This window comes from Vidua macroura, chromosome 2, assembly GCF_024509145.1.
Source record: "Vidua macroura isolate BioBank_ID:100142 chromosome 2, ASM2450914v1, whole genome shotgun sequence".
Classification (NCBI taxonomy): domain Eukaryota; kingdom Metazoa; phylum Chordata; class Aves; order Passeriformes; family Viduidae; genus Vidua; species Vidua macroura.
The window spans coordinates 98558810-98579563 of NC_071572.1; the positions used below are offsets into that span (position 1 = coordinate 98558810).

At 42.5% G+C, this 20754-nt stretch overlaps 1 protein-coding gene across 1 annotated transcript in view; it reads right to left on the bottom strand.

The window, feature by feature from the left end:
* Positions 1–10593, bottom strand: part of FAM124A (family with sequence similarity 124 member A) — a 36754-nt gene extending 26161 nt beyond the window's left edge. Inside the window, exon 1 of the mRNA XM_053971095.1 lies at positions 10433–10593. Coding sequence (XP_053827070.1) covers positions 10433–10491 — 59 coding nt within the window. The 5' untranslated portion in view covers positions 10492–10593. The remainder of the gene's footprint in view (positions 1–10432) is intronic.
* Positions 10594–20754: the final 10161 nt, after the last annotated feature.

Consider the following 20754-nt stretch of genomic DNA (forward strand, 5'->3'; position numbering starts at 1 on the left):
AAAACTGGCATCTCATGTGAATTTTGAAAATATGTAAGTAGAATGAGTAACTATGCTTTTATCTAGCGGTTATTCATGCTACCTAACTCTAGGTGTGAAAATAAAAGCTTGGAAGGATCTCCATAAAGAAGAAATAGTCTGCTTCAGACACAGGTGAGGAGTAGAAATCTACTAGACTTTGACGCAGTTCCTCTACTTCCTCACTTTATGTCCTCTAAATGCTGCTGTGCAGAATATGTTTTTTTGAGTTCTTTTTAAGAGAACTCTATTTGATGAGCAGAGTTTTTATAGTTCTACAATCACAACTGTCAGAGAAGGGAAAAAAAAAAAGAATGCCAAAATATAAACATTTAGATGACAAAGCTTTTTGCTTTAGTAGATTGTTTTCTTCTTGAAGACATCTCAATAAAACTACACAGCCATTGGTTCTAGTTCAGGGCATACTGAATTATCTGTGAGAAAGTGAGAGAAGTTGAGTGTGTTGAGCAGCAGTGCAATTAATTTTTTTGGCTGCATATAAGCCCAAACTCCTGAAAACCCCATTCTGAGCTGATTAAAACATAACCCATTGATGTCTTGAAGATTCAGAAATAATAAGGTAAAACAAACATGCCAGCACTTAATATTTAAAAGGAAAAAAAAAAAAATTCCACTGCTGAGGCCCTACCTATGACCTTTGAGTGTTTGGGTTTGGAGTTCACAGCTACACAGCCTCTACCCTCACACTTACTGGGTCCCCAAAACAGACCCCATGCACCAGAGCACCCTGCCACCATAAACATATGGCACATGTGCCCTGCAGTGCCCTGAACAGGCAAAGTGCTCAGGGAATCCTGACACAGCTCTTGGATTCAAGCTTAAATACTTGTCTTATATAATAGTTACAGCAAGTTTGCAACATTGCTTTAAATTAAAGACACCACATGAGCCTTGACTCCCAAGAGATGTGTGTAAGTAGATACCATCTAAGCCTATTCTCAGGATATGCTCATACTCTAGGCTCTCAGGCAACCAAGGGAATAAAGGACATCAGTCCCATATATCTACAGTATCTGCTTTTGATTTTAATGTAGACATATCTCTGCAGAAGAAAAAAGCAATTACAGTTATCCCCATATTTCATAGCTTTGCTCCCAGTACTCTGCAGATCAGATGCCAAAACGACTGGTTAGGTGAGAAGATGATGAGGAACTACCCCAAACTCTTGCCAATCCTCCTGCACTACTGAAAGATGACACAACCCGAATTTTTCACAAAACTATGAAAAAGGACTCAAGTGCCATGAGGTTTTCATAGTTTTTGGCAAAGATCTGGGCAATGCTGGGGAAAGAGTTGCTGGCGGGGGCTTGCAGCTCTCCCTCACTTTTCTCCACTAATCCTGTACGCCCAGCCACTTTGATAAGGCCAAGGAGCAAGGAAACACCTTTGTCCCACTGGCAGAGACCACAGGTTTAGGTCATTAGTAGCCACTCTCAGGCACCCCATACAGAGGTGCTCCACAGCACCTCCTCCATGAATCAAGTGCTACCCCTCAACCAATCACCTCCAGGACTCCAGGACTACATAGCTGGGAAGGGCAGGGGCAGTAATGACATTGTTGTCCTGAATGTAGGCTCACTGCCCCATGTGCAGCACCAATTTACACACCAAGATGAGATGTTTCTCACCATTTCTTTTGTCTAGTTTGTGCAAAGCAGGGAGCTGGTGTGGCCCACAACAGGCTGGCTCCCCAGTCATCAAAGCTCCATGCCACTCACGTATTCTAACAAGCAAAGAAATCAGGGCTCCTTGGCTACCAGGCATTCAGCTCTGTTACTGATCAGTATTCTGTCTTTGGTGGGCTACATGATTCTCTCACTTCCCATGCCAAGATCAGCCTGCCTCTTGGGTCAGTGGGCTAGGAATTGATGGTCACTATTTTCCACAGTGAAATTGTTTTCTACCCAGTTAGAGATGACTTCAGCTCAGTTGCTGAAATTAGTTGTTTTTATTAAGTTTCTTCCTTATCTTGTGAGTTCTGCCAAATGTCCTTGTGGCCCATGAATTCCATGTTCTTTGTGCCCACTATCAGCAGCACATCCCTTTCCCCAAGCTTTGCTAACCTCCCCCTAGATCTGAGACCACTGAAGCACATCAAGCCCTATAATTTACCAGGGCAATTTTACAGACTGATAAGTTCTAATTTATCTTTCTAAAGCCTGAACATCAACATAAGCAGAGAAGGAGACCTTCTTGTTCCTACTTCTGGGCAATGTACACACCACTGGTCTGGCTCTGGCCAGGGACCAAGGGGAAGTGATGCCAGGGGCTGGCTAAGGTGCTATGCAGCCCATAAAACCACATAGTATTTTCAGCAGCAAGTCACATCAGTGTCACTTGGCACCATGTATATTTGAAAGGGTGTGAAAACTGTGTAGTGTCACCCTTCATAAGCCTAGAGGCAAGCAATATATATCCAGCTGCCTCCAAGCATCCCAATCAAGAATTCATTTAGTCTGCACTTCTGTTTGAACACAGCCTGGGGCTGTCCTTCAATGTATCTGTGTTCAGCAGTTGGCAGCTAATTCAAAATGAATCTGCACTGCTTGTATTTCGGATGGAAGCGAGACAACATTATGCCTTTTGCTTACTGCAAGTTGGAACAGTATTCTATTACTTCACACTGTTATTTTATTACCCCAATGTGCTGCAGGCACATTATAGGACATGGAGAACTAATGAGTCCTGAACTGAGGGAGTAGCAGTCTATGCACATGCTGGATTGAAAAATGAAACAAGAGGAAAAATAAAAAGATGGGGGGTGAGAAAGGAGGAGACAACAGTGTGCTTGGAGACTAATTGCACATACACATTTTAATAGGCTTTATAATTGTATTGCAGGAGCTTTTTTGTTGTTCTAATATGGTTCAAGCTAATACTTAATTCATGTTTGTTGCATAACTGACATCCACAAATTAAAAAAGGGTAATTAGGCTCAGAGGCTTATGTCAACCTCAGATACCGAAATGAGGGCTGTACCCTTCTTAAGCTCCCTCTATTGTCAATGAAAAGAGAAGTCTGAAGTATCTCTCCCTAACTGTTGCCTAGACAAGAAGCCTACAGAAACCACATTTCTAATGTAGAAAAACCACATTTCTAATATAGAACCCTAGACCATGTGTCTAAAAATCAAATGGGATGAATATGAGTCTCTCTGTGTACTCTCAGGGAGAACCCTTTTTGTTCTCACTCCAGCTTCTTTCTTTGCTTTGAATCTAGTCCTTAAGAACAAAACAAAACAAAACAAAACAAAAAAAAAAAAGCAGTGCTAGCAAAATAATTATTGTTCTTAAAATATTAGAAGAAACCATTCAGATTCATGGCATGCATTGGTAAGTGGCTTATAAATTAAATTTTTTTCTTTACCGTCATCTATTTAGGACACTAAATTCTGAAGTTAGTCTAAGTATTTTAAGCTTTTTAGACCAGCACACACAACATTCCCTTTGACAAAATCATGCACTAGAAAAATCAAGTACTGAAATAAACATCTCCTGGGCATAAAGGCTCTGTGGACATCAAGTAACTGTGTTCATTTCTGTTCTTTTCATTCCTGTTTTAAACCTCCTGAGAACTGGCTTCTGTTATTTCCCTTGGAAGAGGGTTTTCCCAATAGGATAACTCAAGAGTAAAGCACTCATGTGCTTTAATGGTGACACCTGGGACCACACTGGGGCTCAGAGGTTCCAGGTTTATTAAGTGGTCTTGCAGCAAGATATTTCCTCTGACAGATGTTAGATTACAGATAAAAGGAAAAAACATCCACAACAGAAAGTGAACAAATACAGGACTGCTCCCTTTATAGGCACATAATGAGAAGAAAAATGATCAAACAGGGTATTGAAACAGTGTGAGGTACTGAAAAGGTAGGCTGATAGCTCAGTCAAAAGACATATCAGTCTGCGAAGAATGTGTGCTCAATGTGAACATGTCAAGAGACATTAAAATAGGAATGCAGAAGCTTCTGATTAAAGGTGGGACCTCAGTTCCAATTACCACCATTGAAGGATCAGACTTGTACATTATTAGACATGGTAAGAGCGTCAGGAGCACAAAAAGATACTGAACAATCCTCTGAGATCTGTGTACACCTCTCACCGCTGATTAGTAATACAGAACCTCAAAATATCCAAGAGAGGGAAGCATTCCACTGAATACCAGCAAAAGCTACTAGTGTAACTTGCAGTTGCTGAATGTGGTACCTAAAAACACCGTAAGCCTGTTTCTTTGGTAAGAACATGGCTATTTCACAGCTCTGGCTCACACAAGCAATGCAGCTCCTCCAGCATCACACGGTGCTTGGGTTCCTTGGGCACACTGATCAGCTGTGGCACAGCACCAGGTTAGCACAGCTACAGCCCTGACAGCTGCAGCCATAAACAAACAGCCCCCAGGGAACTGCCTGGGACCCAGGCCAAGTGCCGTGAAACAGTCTGCATCTGTACCAGTAAAACCTCTTGCCTTCCAAAACATCCTGGCAAGTGGTCTGCTGGGAATGATCCCTGAACCATGGCAACGTGACAAAACAGATTCCTGGCCCATGGTAAAACATACCCAGGAAAGATATGGGAAACAGCTAGATGGCCCCATTCAAACAGATGCCATCAAACCATTTTAAGGATTCAACAATATGGACAACTCTGTCCTGTGCTCAGGGACACCCCTACATGCTGTTTAATGCACTGCCGTGGCTGTGACCAAGGTCTCTGAGCTGTGCAACATCCCCAAAGGAAGCCTGCTGTGTAAAACAAACTTATCTCAAATAATTCTAACATAATCCTATACCTCAATATGCCCATGGTCTCCATTGCAAGGGCTCCTTAATCCCACTACTCAAAATTAAATAGTGGAAAGTTTACAATCTCTTCTGCTCTCTGCATCCTTTGCTTGCCTAGGACCGATGGAATGGAACCTGCTGGATTCATATTTCCCACACTTTCTCTACCTAGACTTATGGCACATTTCACTATTTCATACTAAGTACTGTATTTAACAGCTTCTTTTCCTTCCCTCTCTCAGAAAATGCTCCACAGGGCACATGGGAGTATTTTATAGCAGCTAAAGTCCCAGGCATGAATTAGAAGATTTGGCTTTATAGTTCTGTTTTGAGTTTCTTATCACCAAATTCCTGCAGGTAAGATTACAATCTGCTTCACTAATACCAGTCCAGCACAAATCTGTTACCCTCATGGTACTTCTACTTGTGCAGTCAAGATGACTGAAATGGAATTACTCACAGCAACTTGTCTCTAAACTCCTTGCTCTGGATTTCTAGGAAAGTGACAAAGATGACGGATTCCCACTGGGCAGCTCTAACCACTACGCTCCAAAACTTATTACCAACAGCAATGTTTGAGACCCCACGTGAGAGACACCATTGTTGTATAAGGTTTAAAAAGTTGTTTGTCATCTTCCAGAAAGCACCTGATGAGGCAGGACCACCCTGTGCTTTAGTGAGCACACCAAGCTGTACACCCTGCTCACCACTCCCTCACGGAGCACTCCCAGAGGGACACATCAGGTGGCATCTACCCACACATCCCAGGCCAGGGGGGGTGGGCTGAATTATCCTCCTGAGGTCTTGGTTCTCTTAATTAACAACAGAAGAAGCCTTATTTACACCAAACATCAAACCTTCACACAGCTACATTTAGCTGAGGTGAGCCTCACTTGCTGAGACCTAAAAAATTATGGGTATCAGCACAGAGTTCATGGCCTCCAGAGTGAGATCTAAAGTCTGTTTCAACTTTGCTGTCCATGCCTTGCTCCAGTGCCTGGCACTTTCAGGTCTGCCTGCCCCGATGTTCAACCAAACAGCTTCACTTCACTGAGTAAATCTGGTTGGAAATGTGCCTCAACCCCAGTTTGTGACAAACAGCCCAACTTCACATTATTCGAATGTCAAATGAGAGAGACAACTTGAGTATCATGACATATCTGGACTGATGGGTCTATACATGAAGTGAAACTGTCAGCAAAAAAAACCCACAGCAAAACAACCCCCAAAACCCAAGATAAAAATAGGCCTTAAAACAGCTTTCAGCATCAGTGGTTTGTGTTCCTGAGTTTCTCATAGATGGATGAAATATTTGACAAGAGACTGACGTGTCAGTTTGAAGGATTGCCATACAAGGTCATAAGTGTAGAATTCCTTAAAGCCAGAAACATGAGACATGAAAGCAACCTCTCACCCCAATAAAACATTCAACTATTCATTTGATAATTTAAGTGATCCATTCTGGCTGAGGACACACGTGGATTACAATGTTCTTGATATTTTACCTCTAAGTGGGGTACAACTTCATATATATATATATATATATATAGGCTGCCTTACCTTCTATTAACAAGTGTATTTTCTCGTTTAGAACCTCACACCTTTTACTGAACTGCAACAATTAAAGAAAGGCTTTTTTGATCTGCTTAAGAGATAAGTTAACAGAGGTTCAAATAATTTGTGATTTGGGCAGGATCACACATGCAGCTAGGGAGAGCCATAAGGAAAACAAACAAACAAGTATAGCACACTCCAAAAATGAACATAACCTCTGCATAATTAATTTGAGGAATGAAAGACAGGAGAAAATGTAAAGGAGGCAACAAGCACCATGAAAATTAATTGTAACCAAACAGCATTGGATTTTGCTAAGTATATGTTACAAATAGCTGCTGCATGGTACAGTGTCATAAACTTCAAACATCTCTTGTTTCTCTGTTTTGCAATGGATTTCTCTATCTCTTGTTGAACTGTTTTGTTGCAGTTGCCTACTACTAAAAAATACTATAAACAACCTTCCTAAAATTCATCAAATACCCAACAATTAACTACTGTTTAATTCAGTTTGCATCATCAATGTTTACATTTTAAACTTGTACAAAAAAACTTCCCCACTGGTACTTCAGCAATATTTCCCCACTTTCTCTAAAAAGATTGATAATTTATTTGAAATACAAGTGGGTAAGTTGCAAATTCAAATAAAAGTTATAACTTCTCAAAACTTTAAATAACTTTAAAGTGAGGAAAAAAATTACATGTTTAGGCAAACTTTGAGACAATCAGTAATCTAACGATTAAAGTGTAAACCTTTTAAGACATGGGCTCTTTCAGCTGTCTAAGCAAACAAGTTATCTTCTGCTGGGAACTATCATGGATGTTGAAATGCTTAGAAATTGATGTTTAGAACTGAGAAACTACCTGGTTTTCCACATTCACTGGGGATATCGGTCCTGAATGCAGTGAATTAAGCTGGTGGTTTGTCCTGGATACCAGTGGTAGCCAACCAAGTATGCCTAACAACTTCCAAATTGTCTTAGTTTGTCATCTTTGCTCTGCTGTTCAAGAACAGTGAAATAACAGCATTTGCATGGCTTGTAAAATGAAGAAAATGTTAAAATTAATATTTCTACAATTCATTTTAAGTAACTGTTATTTTTCTCACTTTTTTGGTTTTCTTTGCTGTTCAACTACAGTTCTATAAATGCATATATTTATCCTCCCTTCAATCTTTCTTCTACTTGTTTTTCCTCTCTGTTTTCTTTCTAATAAAAGACCAAATAAGGACTATTTTATTCTTCCTAAAATGTCAGGTTTTATAGTACAAATCCACTACTGAAACTATTACCAGAGAAAGCTCTGTGTCCCATACTTCTGGACTAAAAGTTTTCAGTGGCAGATGAAATAAGGTTCTTATACTAAAAACTCCCAAAATATGTTTCCTGAGAACATACAACTTGTATAGGCAAAGTGTCTCAGATCAAGGATGGTCAAACTATTTCAAATCTCATTAATAAACAGCCAATATAAACTAATTGGCTTATATGTTCTATACCCTTTATTTAGGTACTTGACAACACCAGCTCAATCCATTCTTATTGGATTCAGGAACTCCAAATATGCTATTTTTGTTCAGCAGACTGTTTGCCAACCCTATTTACCAAGGCAAGTGCAGTAAGAGGAACATATTTTCTAAAGGATTAGGAAAATGAAAGGTTTGAATTGTAATTGATCTTGCCTTTAGCAGAGAGTTTTGCCTGCTTTTGTAGCTGGCAGCCACAACAAAACCTTAAGCAACATATGCCCTGTGGAGTACTTGATGTGTTCAATTTGTTAGCTGCTCTAAGCAGCTTCAGCAGCCCAGGCTCTGTGTAAGAGCTCACACATCATTTCGTACAATCATTGAGATGACAAGGGCGTGCAGCGCCTGGAGTTACTACAGTCACTGTCCACTGTTGTTCCCTGAGTGACAGAAAGCGACCACTCCATGTAAAAGTGGTACTGAATCACTCTGACAGTTGTTCCTCCTTATTCTTTCACAGGACGATTGCTGAAGCTCAGAATAGTTAATGAATATTTTTTTTTTTACCATTGAGTAATTGGAGAAAAAGGAATACAGTTCAATTTAGCAATAGTGGTGATGGAACTGAGACAAAGCAAATAGCAGATCTTCTGGTAACAGGGAAAAGCAAGTGCTGTGAACAGTTGGTTTGGTGAGAAAGCTGAAATATAAACATTGTGAAAGAGACATACGCAATATGTTTATCAAAATTAAATAGCTGCTAAACAAAACTAAAAATAATAATTGAAATGCAAAGACCCATTGCTTTTCAAAATAAACGTCAGTGCAAAGCACTGCAGTTATTAATTGCCATATGTCATTGTTCAAATTCCTCAGACAGACTCTTCCACCAACCCATACTTTCCAGTGTCACACATGGGACAGAGACGCTTCATAAAATCTACAGCTTTAGCACCTCATCAACACCAGACACAAGCAGCTGTCATGCTGCTCCATGAAGTCTAAAGGCTAATGTCACCAGCTGGGTCAAATCCGTCCAAGTGCCTGTCCCAAGGAAACCCAGGTTTTTCCATTCCAGATACACACAGCAAATTAAGAGTGATTTGACCAATCAAGGGGGTTTTGAGCTTTGAACCAGGCATGAATTCACTGATTACTTTGTCTTCCTTTTACCCACATCCCTAATGGGGACTAACCTATATCTGGAAAAGAAGCCTGGATTTTTTCCTTTGAACTTATGTCACATAAAATATTTTAAAGCTTTTACTGTTAAGTGTGCCTACAATACAAGGGGATGGGAAAAGTCCTTAATTTCTCAGACTACAGAACAGATTTAAAAATTATTTGAATTACTAGCTGGATGTATGAAAAAGATTACCATATGCCATTTTCACCTTTTAGATTTTTATTTGCAATATTGCTACTTCAGTTTTGGTGTGGTGCACCTGACACCATTGTGCAAAGAATTAGCTTTACAGTTTTGCAAGAGTCAGACTAGAGGCCAAAGGAGATGCACCAGGCAAGGAGCTTGGAGAGAACAGCTGGAGGAGCAAGAAGAGAGGAGAAGGAAGACATGGGAAAGAACAGCCTTAGCAGGAGTATGCAACCTCCTTTTGCCCTTCTGGAGCCACAAGAGGAGCAAAGGCTCACTGCTATTCCTGACGATATCCCAAGGCAGCAGCATGTAGGACAGGCTTGAAAGCACTTCTCTTTCTCTCCCACAGAGATGGGCTGAAGGAGAGAGCTGAATGGGAGATCCCATGGATCATCCTTGCAGCTCCATTAACTTAGGAGAAGTCATCCAGCTAAGAAACACAGCACATTCCTGGCAGCAGAGTCATGAAGTCAGAGGGAAAAAAGTCTCCTTGACTGAGATGACACTACCAACAAAGTTTACAGCAGTCCACAGGCTAGCATGGTGAGTATCACAACGAAAATCACAACAACAGCAACCCTCTTTCAGGTTGTCTGCAAATCGAACTTGCTTTTGTAGAAGGCTCCCAATGGTCCTTCTGAGGAGTCAGCTCTCTCTGCCTGATGCTGCCTGGGTGTCACTGCCAGAAGAAGAGGATAGGTCCTGGACACGCTCTCAGACTATCCCTGGGATACAGGATTGGCGCGGCACCAAGCCCTGACCAGCGCATCTACAGCCCGCGCAGGCGAGCGCGGGCAGCACCGCCGAGCCATCACAGCGCACTTTGGAGCTCAAACTTAGAGCACACAGCCACGACCTGTCCGTGTCTTCCTCCCCGTGTGTAGCAGGAGGACGGTGGGGACTGCTTCACCGAAGGGGAACGCGAACTCCCCGGGGCAGTCGGAGCAGGGTGATGCCTCCTCGGGGTTACGCCGGACCGAGTCCCAGGAGGGCAGGAAAGGAAAGGCAAGGCAAGGAGATTCGGCGCTGAGCGGGATGCTGCCGGGGCGCCGGCCCCCGCTGCCGGAGGGAAGCTCTGCCCGGGACACGAGGCCGCCGCCCCGGCCCAGCCCCAGCCCCGCCGCCGCCGGGACGCGCTCGGCGGCGGCCGCCGGCAACAAGTGCAGCCCCGCGGGCCGGGCGGGAGCTGCGCCGCCGGCCCGGGAGAGCCGCCCGCACTCACCCGCCCGTCTCCGCTCCCGAGTCCACGCACTCGTCCTCGCCGCCGGGCTGCTTCTCCATGGCGGCGGCGGGGCTGGGGGGCTCCGCGCCCGCCCTGCCGCCCGCTGGGAGCGGCGCTGCCGCCTCTGCCGCCCGCCGTGTGCGGCGGAGAGAGCCGCGACAGCGAGAGCAGCGCCAGCCACGGCGAGAGCAGCGCCAGCTCCGCCGGCCCGGCCCGGCCCGGCCCCCGCCCCGCGCCGGGGGAGGCACCGCCCGCCGCGCCCGCTCCTTCCAGCGAGCCCGGCCCGCGGGCAAAGCCTGCCAGCCGCGCTGGGACACCGCGGGCAGGGGCTGCCGGCTCAGAAACGACGTCAGCTCCTTCACTGTGGCACTTCAGTGCTTCCCGGACTAAAGGTGCAGCGCCCCATGTCCAGTGGAAGTTAAGAGAGACTGTTGGATGTATGGACGTTGTCACTATCCATGCGGTCTTGGAACATCCGCTGTTACAGCCTTTTATTTGAAGTCTTTCACTGTGCTGAGCTTTCTCCAGCCTCCCTCAGTGCTGCCTGGCACTTGTTCATTACATCGAATACAACAATAGTTTTGAAATTACACACAGAAACGGGCAAGGGGTCGTTTCCAAGCTGATGAGAATTTTTGTAATGATGCAAAAGGAGCGCTAGAAGCATTTTGAATGCTGCCTCTGAGGAAATGCTGATGTAGAAAAGCTGAGTGGTAGTGTCTGTAAGATGAGAGTGAAGGGAAAAGTTGTGAGTGCACTCCTGTTGTCTACTTACTGTTTTTGGAAGTGAACACCAATCTCTTTCACCATCTCTTACAGAAATACAACTATCCATCCACGTAGATGTGAACCAAGATCTCACCCAGCCAAAAAATAAAAAGGAAAAAAAAAGTCTTCCCTTAATCCACTGAGTCCATTCAGTCTGTGGCAGATTTTACAAGGGGAGGGGAGGGGGCATAACTGATTTGTTAGCTCTGCTCTCTAACCTGAGAGACCAGCTCTTTGTCTCTTCTTAATCAGGTTCAAATACTCAAGCACACAACTGGGATGGGGTGCTCTGTGTTCCCCACAATGTAGATATTGTGGGACAATTTAATCTACCCCATACCTGGAGGCCTTTTCCCTTAATATTTTGTGGAACATGCTTTGACAAGTTGGAATTTTCTTTTGGAAAATCTCTAACAATCACCAGATTTCTATCACCTGTGGGCTCTTGGAGAAAGTGGTCAGAAGTAAAAAAAAAAAAAGTTATTTTAATAAAAAATTATTTTCTTATACCTTTTCTTATTTATGTCCTACAAGAAAGAAGAAAAATAGTGAAAATCTTGACACTAAAGACATAAAACTGACCAGAATATAAAAACATACCACACAAACCAACCTTCTATTGGTCTAATAAATGCTAAACTGGTTTAGTTTGCCACCAGTGCTTTCATATCCATCTCTACATTGCATGGCACTGCTGTCCTTTATGTCAAGCCTGACAGTGGTTGCTCAAGTTGTGTATGGCAGCACAAATTAATAGTGACACCTAGCACTGTTTAACAGGCTGGGTGTAGTTCATGCTACTGTTGTCTCCAATGGTCCAATTCTCTAAAATAATCAGGGTGTGGGTAGGACTTTTGTGAAATAAAAGGAAAGGAGAACACCTTGGGAGGAGCTGTCAAAGTGGTGTTGCCTTGTTGTAGGAACAACACGTCAGTACCGAACCCCAAAGTGCTTATTATGAAACTAGAGAATTCCCATTGCTCTGCCTTGGAGAGACACTGAACTCATGTGCTGTCCTGTGGCCTCTCAGTATCACAGAAGGTCAACCCACTGAGTGTCTTCAGAGATTTTTGGAGGAAAGTTTCAGCTTCTACTATTCATCAAGAATTAGGAAAAAAAATTGTAGTATAGAAAAGTTGGTGTTTGATCTGTTTTGACTATCTGGTTGCACGCATGCATGGGTTGTATGCGTGTCAGTTTGAAAGCGGATAAATGATTTCTCATTTTATGTAGAGGATTTCACATTAACATTCCCATAAATATAAGGATTTAGGTATGGAATAAGCCCCCTTAATAATCCCTCTTCCATTCTCCCCCCAGCAAGTTGTTAAAAGCTAGTTTGGACAAAACGCTATAAATGGGGCTCATACAGAACAGTCCTCTGCAGGCACCTACACAGTAATTCAGAACATATGGAAACAACCTATGCTATGCTTTGTGACTGGTAAACTGCCATCCAAAACAATTTACTCACAAGATGAAATTCATACAATTTCTTTTAGGACTGGGACCAAAATGCTGTGCTTGTCTGGTTCCCAGCTTGCTAAAATTTGAATCACCACATTCAGGTAGGAGGCATAAATATTTTCAGATATTCCGTGTCATTAGGGGATTCCCCCAAGGCTGGTCAGAGGCAAAACTGAGACACCAATTCTTGATTCCCAACTCAGGGCTCTGTTTTGGGTAAGTATTTTATTCTCCATCACTGCAATGGCCACAGACAGCCCTGGGCCTCACAAAAGTGCTGTTACCAGCATTGGACAGACCTGCTTGTCTGTCTGATTCTTAGCCTACACACATCCATTTATTTAGCTAGTGCAACTGTGCTTTAAAGCAGGTCACTATTATTTGCTTTTAAAAGTGGTTTCAAAGTGAAATAAACTGACTCTAGCCACTGTTGAACTGATTTAAGATGTAACCAAACCTCCCTAAATATTTAGAAATAGGTTTAGTTAAATTGATACATTTCTGTTTATAAAATTTTAGGTGGTCAGCTAATAGATCTTTTCCATTTCTGACTTTTATTATTCTAGTTAGTTTTGTTTAAACACTGGCATATGAGGGGATCTGGAATAGATTTTATGCTGCATTTAAGATTAATTTATTCCATCTGTCCCAGGGAGGGAAAAAAGAAACATTCAAAGGAAATATATAATTAAGATAGTAAGTAAAGCTACCGCAAACTGTAGGTTCTCTTTATTTATATATTTGCCCCATTTAACTCTGTTTTATTCTGGTCTTTCACATAATTATGGTGAAAAGGAGACTTCTCTATATTAAATTCCAAGCATTTAAAAGGTTTTAATGAATGAGGTGTTAACTCCTGCCCCTTACTTAGTTTTTCTCTGTTACCTGTACTTCACATTAAGTCCTCTCTACCATTTCTTGAAAAAAGAGAAGTTAAGTTTTAATTAGTTTATTATACTTATGATGCTGTAATATCAGTTTAAAGAGAAAGATAATAGTGAAAATATTTCTAAGTTAAATTTCCTCAAATTTCAAGCCTTTCATTTAATAGCAGTGGTGGCAAGAACCCAGACACAAAAGTATCAGGAGACTTTGGAACTTCAAAGATGCCAAAAAAGTAAAGCATTCTGTTCTCAAAATCAAACACTGAGGATGTGAAATGAGCATTAGTTCTGCAGGAAGTTCTCTTGCTCCTACTTGCCTAGATCCAGATCTAAAATAGGGCCTAAGGCACTTAAAAGAGGACGTAAAGCCCAGTTTTATGACTGTTCAAATCTATCATCATAGTAAGTCCTACACAGTGGATAATTAGGAGGTTTCTACCTTCTAAAGGAAACTTCCAATCTCTATGGGGCTCTATGTGAAAATTGCTCAAAGTTAACCATTTTAGCTTGCATCAGCAAAGTTAAGCACCACCTAACTGCAACCTCCATCTGCTATAATCTCTGTCCTCACCAAAGGAAATGGAGGCAGCAGATCCTCCTTCATCACACAATGGTCTCAGTAACTGAGAGCACGGTGCAGGAGAGCAATAGCTGCAGCCAGCCTCCAGCTGAGGAAAGGCAGATTGGGAAGCTGAAAGATGAACCGCATTGGATCATATGGGGACTAAAAGAAGGGGAAGCAAAAGCATCCATTTCCCTGATGAATCCATGCTTGGATTCAAATTTCAATATCTTTTCTGCTCCCTGAGTTCTGTCTGCTGGGATATCATCTTTCCTGCACCAGCTGGGAGGATGGAATGTAAGCAAAAGAGTGTAGCAGGGTAGGGAGAGAGGAGCAAAATGTGTCCCTTTTCATGTGACTGAAATTCTCGTGATAGGGGTGTTCTTTTGGGGAAAAAAGCACTCTATTATTTTCTTTTCATGCAGCACTTGGGATCGCTCCCTTTTCCTGAGCAATTCCAAAACAAAAGGGGACTGATGCCACTAAAGTTCCTTCTGGCGTTATGCTATAAATTAGAGTCCTCTTAGCTTTTGAGAGACAGACCAAGAACCCAGCTTAGCAGAGGATTCAGTACCATAGACAATGAAATAGCAAAGATGCCAAAGGATGGGATTTTTATTCCCAACTAAAACCTTTCAAATTGCTCTGTTTCTACCCTCTGCTACCTGACTCTGGAGGCAGAATCTCACCCTCTAATAAGGGGTTCTGAATTCCTTTCCTGGCACTTTCCACACTACTCTAGGTATTACAGTGATGAACTTCTCAGTTTACAGAATCTGGCATTTATAGAAAAGTTTTTCTCTTTTAATGGTCCCCGTGGAAATTAGCCCTCTGCAGGTCAAGGCTTTGTTAACATTCACTGCTGGACTTAAGACATGGGGTTGTGGTTAAAAAACAATTGCAGTTTTGGAAGGAGGAGGAAAATTATGGCTTGGCATGTGGTTCACTCTTCATGCTAGGTCAGCCCTAAAAGGCTGACTTTTAGACTGGCAAATGTTGCCAAAATAGTTGTGGCAGTTTCTCACATAGACTGTTGGGTTGTTTGGATTTTTAAAGGTTATGATAAGGTCAGTTTCATTTGTGGTGGGTCTCAAGCCAGACACCCAACGTCCTAAAATTCTACGATTTTGAGGTAAAATACAACTATGCAATAAAAAGCTATTTCTTCAAAGTACCAAGGTGAGGGTTTTCAGTGAAGTTTAAGGAAGCTTGGTTCTCAGGTCCCACTCTTCTAAGTTGCATTTGAAATCTGTAGCACACACACACTCCTACCCAAGTTCATGGTACAGTACAACAAATGCTCATTTTATAAGCAAATTGCTTCTTTTTTTCCTTGAATTCCAGTATATTAATGTTTTATGGAAAACTCCTAGCACTCAGCAACAACTGCTATAAAAACTTGATCATTTGGAGTCCTTTTCAGTATCATCCTGAAGCCCAGAACTCTATGGGAGTACAAGGGGAAACAGAGCTGCACCCTATCACTGTTCAGGCTTCTGGTTGGAGGCTTGACCAATGTGGGTGATGAAAAGCCCTTTCCAGGTGAAGTAAAGTCAAGGTGACTCTGTATTACGGACATCAGGAATTAATCTTGCCCTTACGTTGCAACGATCCTTTTCTGACAGATCTTTCCAGTGGATGTAATCAGTGGTGCCAAAATCAACAACCAGGATTGGACCTGGGGCAGTGGCTCTGTGCCAGACAATGCTGAATCAGTCCCCAAGCTCTGTGAGTGCACTGATCAGTGCTGACATCCTAGATAAAGCAGGAGAGGTGAGCCTTTGCTGCAAGCTTTGACGCAGCCCTTACTGGTGCGAGGGAACTTAGAAGGGCTTAGCAGCAGTTTGGGCAGCCCTGAAGGTGGAAAGCTTGGTACAAGGGCTATGTGCTATGCTTGTGTGAAGGCAAGTGCAAGTCATGCACTTGAATTCCCCTTTTTCTGGTCACCAGCTGGTAGTGTTACACTGCACCTCTTCTTTGCTGCTCTGCAAGAAGAGAGAGTGCCAGCACAATCCAAACAAAGCCATCTCTACTTTCTCTAGGACTAGAGAGCTGCTTTCAAGATATTAGTGGATGGGTAGAGGCCTAAAAATTTGCACATTTCCAGGTACTCTTAGCCCACTTGGCCAGAGACTACTCTGACCTGTGCTGGCTGACAGAGTATAGAGCTGTCTTCTGTGGACTTGCTGAGGTAGGGAGGCAGAGCCTGAGCTAGAGTATGAGTCTGGTGATGCTTGGGTGTTTGCCTTGTTTCTCTGCTGATAGAAGTGTTAAGTGTGTACTGGCACACATCCACTAAAGCACAGTGGAAATGTTTCAGTTGACACATTTAGAGAAGTGCTAACCAGTGTCATGGGGTGCCACATGTGTGAAAAGTATACCAGGAAAGCAGACAATGGACTTGCTGTCACTTTTATGAGGTCAGTGAGACAGTTCTGGCTTCTGGTAAGTGTCCTGAACCCTTCACATATACTCAGTGAATGATTATTATATTCAGAAAAGCACTCCTATATTGGTAACCATGACAACTCCTATTAAATGAAGGGTTTTTTTTCATGAAATAGTGTGCTTTACAAGGCAGAGAAAACATTTATTTTCAAGGACCAATCCTGTACCCACTGATGTTCAAAGAGAAAAGATTAAGCCCCTGTGGTAGCAGCAGTAAATGTAACAGCAGCTTTTACATGTAGACTCTTCTGAAACTGAAAATGATCTTCAGGTTTTTTCTTTTGCAGCTGGTCATGACAGTAAAAAGTTTTACTCTGGAAAGCAGCTACATTTAAAACACTGTTAGATCTCCAAGGGAGATTTTATTTCCTAATTGTTCTACCACATTTACAAGAAATAAGTTTTGAATTACCTGTGATACAATTTTTTAATTGTAAGATTGGCAGTCAGATGGTTCTACTAGGTTTAAAGTTTTTTACTTAAACTTTTCATCCAGTAGATGTGAATTTTAGCTACTGATGTATCAAACCAACATCAAGAATGCCTGTTTTATGAATATTATAAACAATGGTAAACACAGTGAAGTAGATCACTAAAATAAAATGTAAGCAATTTTTTGCTAGAAAATATTTGATTCCCTTTCCACTTCTGAGATCTGTAAGCAGGAGTAGGTTTACTGGTGTACAGGGAGATGTTAAAGTCCCACTTGCTCTGGCTGGTGTAGGAGCTCCTGTGTCCAGTGGCTTTGTGCAGCCTTCCCTTCCCCTCCCTCATTAGACTGAGGCTGTGACTGCTATAGCCCTTCTCTCATGTTGAGAGCAGCCTTGAATATGTGATCTCTCTGCCTGTGCTGAGAACACTAGAAGGCAATGATGAAATGTTCAGGACTGGGTTGGATGGGGCTTTGAGCAACCCGGTGCAGTGGAAGTTGTCCCTTCCCATGGCAAAGGGGTTGGAACTAAATGATCTTTAAGGTCCTTTCCAAGCCAAAGCATTCAGTGATTCTACCAAAGCCTGGCAAGGAATGAAAGCATAGTCTTGTACAGGAACCATAGGAAGAAAATCATTGGGACTTAAATAGAAACACTCTGCCCCAAAATATGGGCCAGGCAGTTTTTTAATGTCTTATCAGAGCCGGTAAATCATTGAAAGAATTTCCCAATTTTCTGGTTCATCCATTTGTACCAGGGTGGTCTTTTCTGAGAGTTCATGGATCATATTAAAGGTCTAAACTAAACCTGCAATCTGCATCATCCAGTGACCCACAGAGCCAGGAGGTCTCATTCTGTGCAGCAGAGCCACTCAGCAGCTAACACTCAGCTAAAGGGAGGATGCACATCTGCCTTTCTCTCCTGTCCCTGACTGTGCATGTGCACCTCCTCATCTCCACACTACCTGGAGAATCTGAAGGAGCTGATCTGACTGAAAACCAGCCTAGCAAAAGAAAGAAATGGTTCATCCCCAGAAACATTACTTTCCTGGACAGACTCAACTTCTCCTTGCACCAAGTCCAGCAGCAAGACAAGGAGAGGGACAGAACAGCGTGGTTGTCAGTGGATGGCTCCTCCAAGGCAGAGGACAGGACCCCAGCAGGCCAGATTCAATTTTACTTCAGCTGCTGTTCTCAAACTGCACTGAAAAATTTGCAGAATTGTAACTAGGCCAAATAAAAGTATAAAGGGCAGAAACTTGGCCTGAAAATCTATTAGGCAGAATGGATTATTAGGAAAGAAATTTGGATTCTATTTCTGTGGTCTGCAAGTTTTAACTGAAAATTACATAAGTTTTTTTGGCTTGTGTAAATCACCTTTAAAAAATATCTTTGATGTTTAAGAAGCTCAGACATGTAATAGCTGGCTCTGGCATTTTGCAAGAAGTTCATAAAAAAAGCCTAAAACCATTAGTATTGGTTGTAAACTCATTCTGTAGCCTGAGAGCCATCTGCTTATCTCCAGAGTTTATTGCCTTCCATCTACCTTAGTGTTTTGGATGGCTGCCCATCACTGAAGCACATGAGTGCCTTTCCTTCAAACTGCAGTGCCTCCTGGGTTCCCTAGCTGCTCTGCAATCTTCTTTTATTAGACACTATTGGAATAGTTTTACTAGGTCATGTCCAAGATCCATCTAGCCCAGCATCTATCTCATCCAGTAGCCAGAAGCAGATGTTTAAGAAAAGCGTAAGGACAGGACAAACTTCTAATGATACTTCCATGATTTATCTCCAGATGTGACTTTGATATGTTACAAGGGCAGGGAACAAAAGAGTGTACAAAGCAGATCAGAGCTTATCCCACTTCTTATTGTCCAGCAGTTTGGCTAAAAGAAAATGTGGCTGATTTTATGATTACTACACATTCTAGCAGCATTCTAGGGGCATCCCATAGCTAGTGGTGAGGAAAAAATCTTAATGAAACATGAAAGCTGTCTTGGTAGCAGTTGTGCTGTGATTTCACTCCCCATGGAATTCTGCACTGTGTAGGTGATGGAGAATCTAACGGCTGCTGTCCTCATCTCTGATGTGCCTCAGTCAGGGGTTTTGACGTAGCAAAACTTGTTGGTGAATCTACCAAAACCCCCACACTAGTGCTGCTGCCAGGAGCTGTGTTTTATAGGTATTCAGTGTTTTATACGTATCATCCTGTACACAGACCACCATAGAAAACACATCAGAGGCAACATCCAACTATCAAAGCTGCCAATTGCATCTCTCAGCTCCAAGCTGTTTGATGCACAAATCAAAGTGGAAGGAAACCCATCTGTATTTAAATGTTCTGTCTGTCAGGAAGAAGAAAGTCCTGTTCATGACAGTAAGATTGAAATGTGTCCTTTCTCCATCATGCTACAGGATTTGGCCTGGCTCTGCACAGCCCTGCTAGTCCCACTGGCCCTCTGCCTGGTTTCCCTTGGGCCACAGCTGCAACAACAGTATCAGTCTGGCTCCTCTGTTGTGGCAGAGGGGAGGAGGAGGGCTAAATGCTCATTTCCCTGCTCACCAGTTATTTTACTGGTTCCTATAAAGTTTCACGTGGCTGGTCTGCCGGGTGTGCAGGGGCTGTGTGACCCGGGCTGGGAGGGGTGTGCTGACACAAAAAGCCCTATAACCCATAGGAAGCCTCCATAACCTGTAGGAAGCCCCCATAGCCCAGGAGAATGCAAACTGCATTCAAGCTTTTCAAACACACCAACTCTCAAAGATGAAAGGTCTGACTGTAACTGTGCCTGCTGCTGCACCTACTGTAACAGATCTCCTGTGAAAACAGACACTGCCAGAGTATAACAGGTAAAGTCTTTACAGGTGGACTTAGAAATTATGATGCAAATAAAAGCATTTGCTTTACTAGTCAGGATCAGGTTTTGCAAGGCAGATGGACACGAAATAGAAAAGTTTCTTTCTAAACTTACTCCTTTTCTCTGCTGATTGCTGGATTTTTCCCCAGACTTGGGCCCATGAAGCTCAGTGGCAAATAGATCCTTTCAGAGAGCCCAGATGGGCAGTAAAAGGATGGCTTGGGAAAAGGCTTCCAAAAGCTATTGTCAAGGCACTTAACATGTAGCAGCTAAAAAAAGGACAATAACATGTGCAAGACACTCTTAATCCAAATCCCAGTAATGGAGTTACAGGATAGGGTGCTGCCTCTTGCCTCTTAATTTATGAAGGATCAAGTGGTATTAGAGCCAGTCTACTGTCCATCATAAAGTCCTCCTCACAGCATGTCAGCATGTAAAAAAATGCCACTCCATGGAGAATAGGCAATAAATTCATCATCTCTCTTTAACTTGATATTCAAGGAAGCTGATCAACATGTCCCTGTCTGAAGAATGTTGTTTATACTCAAAGAAATGGGGTGTGACTTACATGAAATGGTTTATATATGGATTCTGGACAAAACGGAATTTGATGAAACCAGTGGAAGAGTTATGTTCATTGTCTGAAAATGCAGTGTTGCTCTTAACTCTAAGGCCACACTGTCCATTAGTTTTATCTGTTCAGAAAATAGTACTGCTAAGTACTATGAACAACATTCTGTGTTTGCAGGACTGATCTCATAAATAGTTCTTTTCCAGATATTTTCCATGATAATGCTATAGATATGAAGACCACAAAAAAGTCTTAAGTTTTTCTTAAGATTTAAAATGTCTAAGAACTTATAAATATTTTATTCCAAGTCTGCCAAAGGAAAAAGTCAAATAGA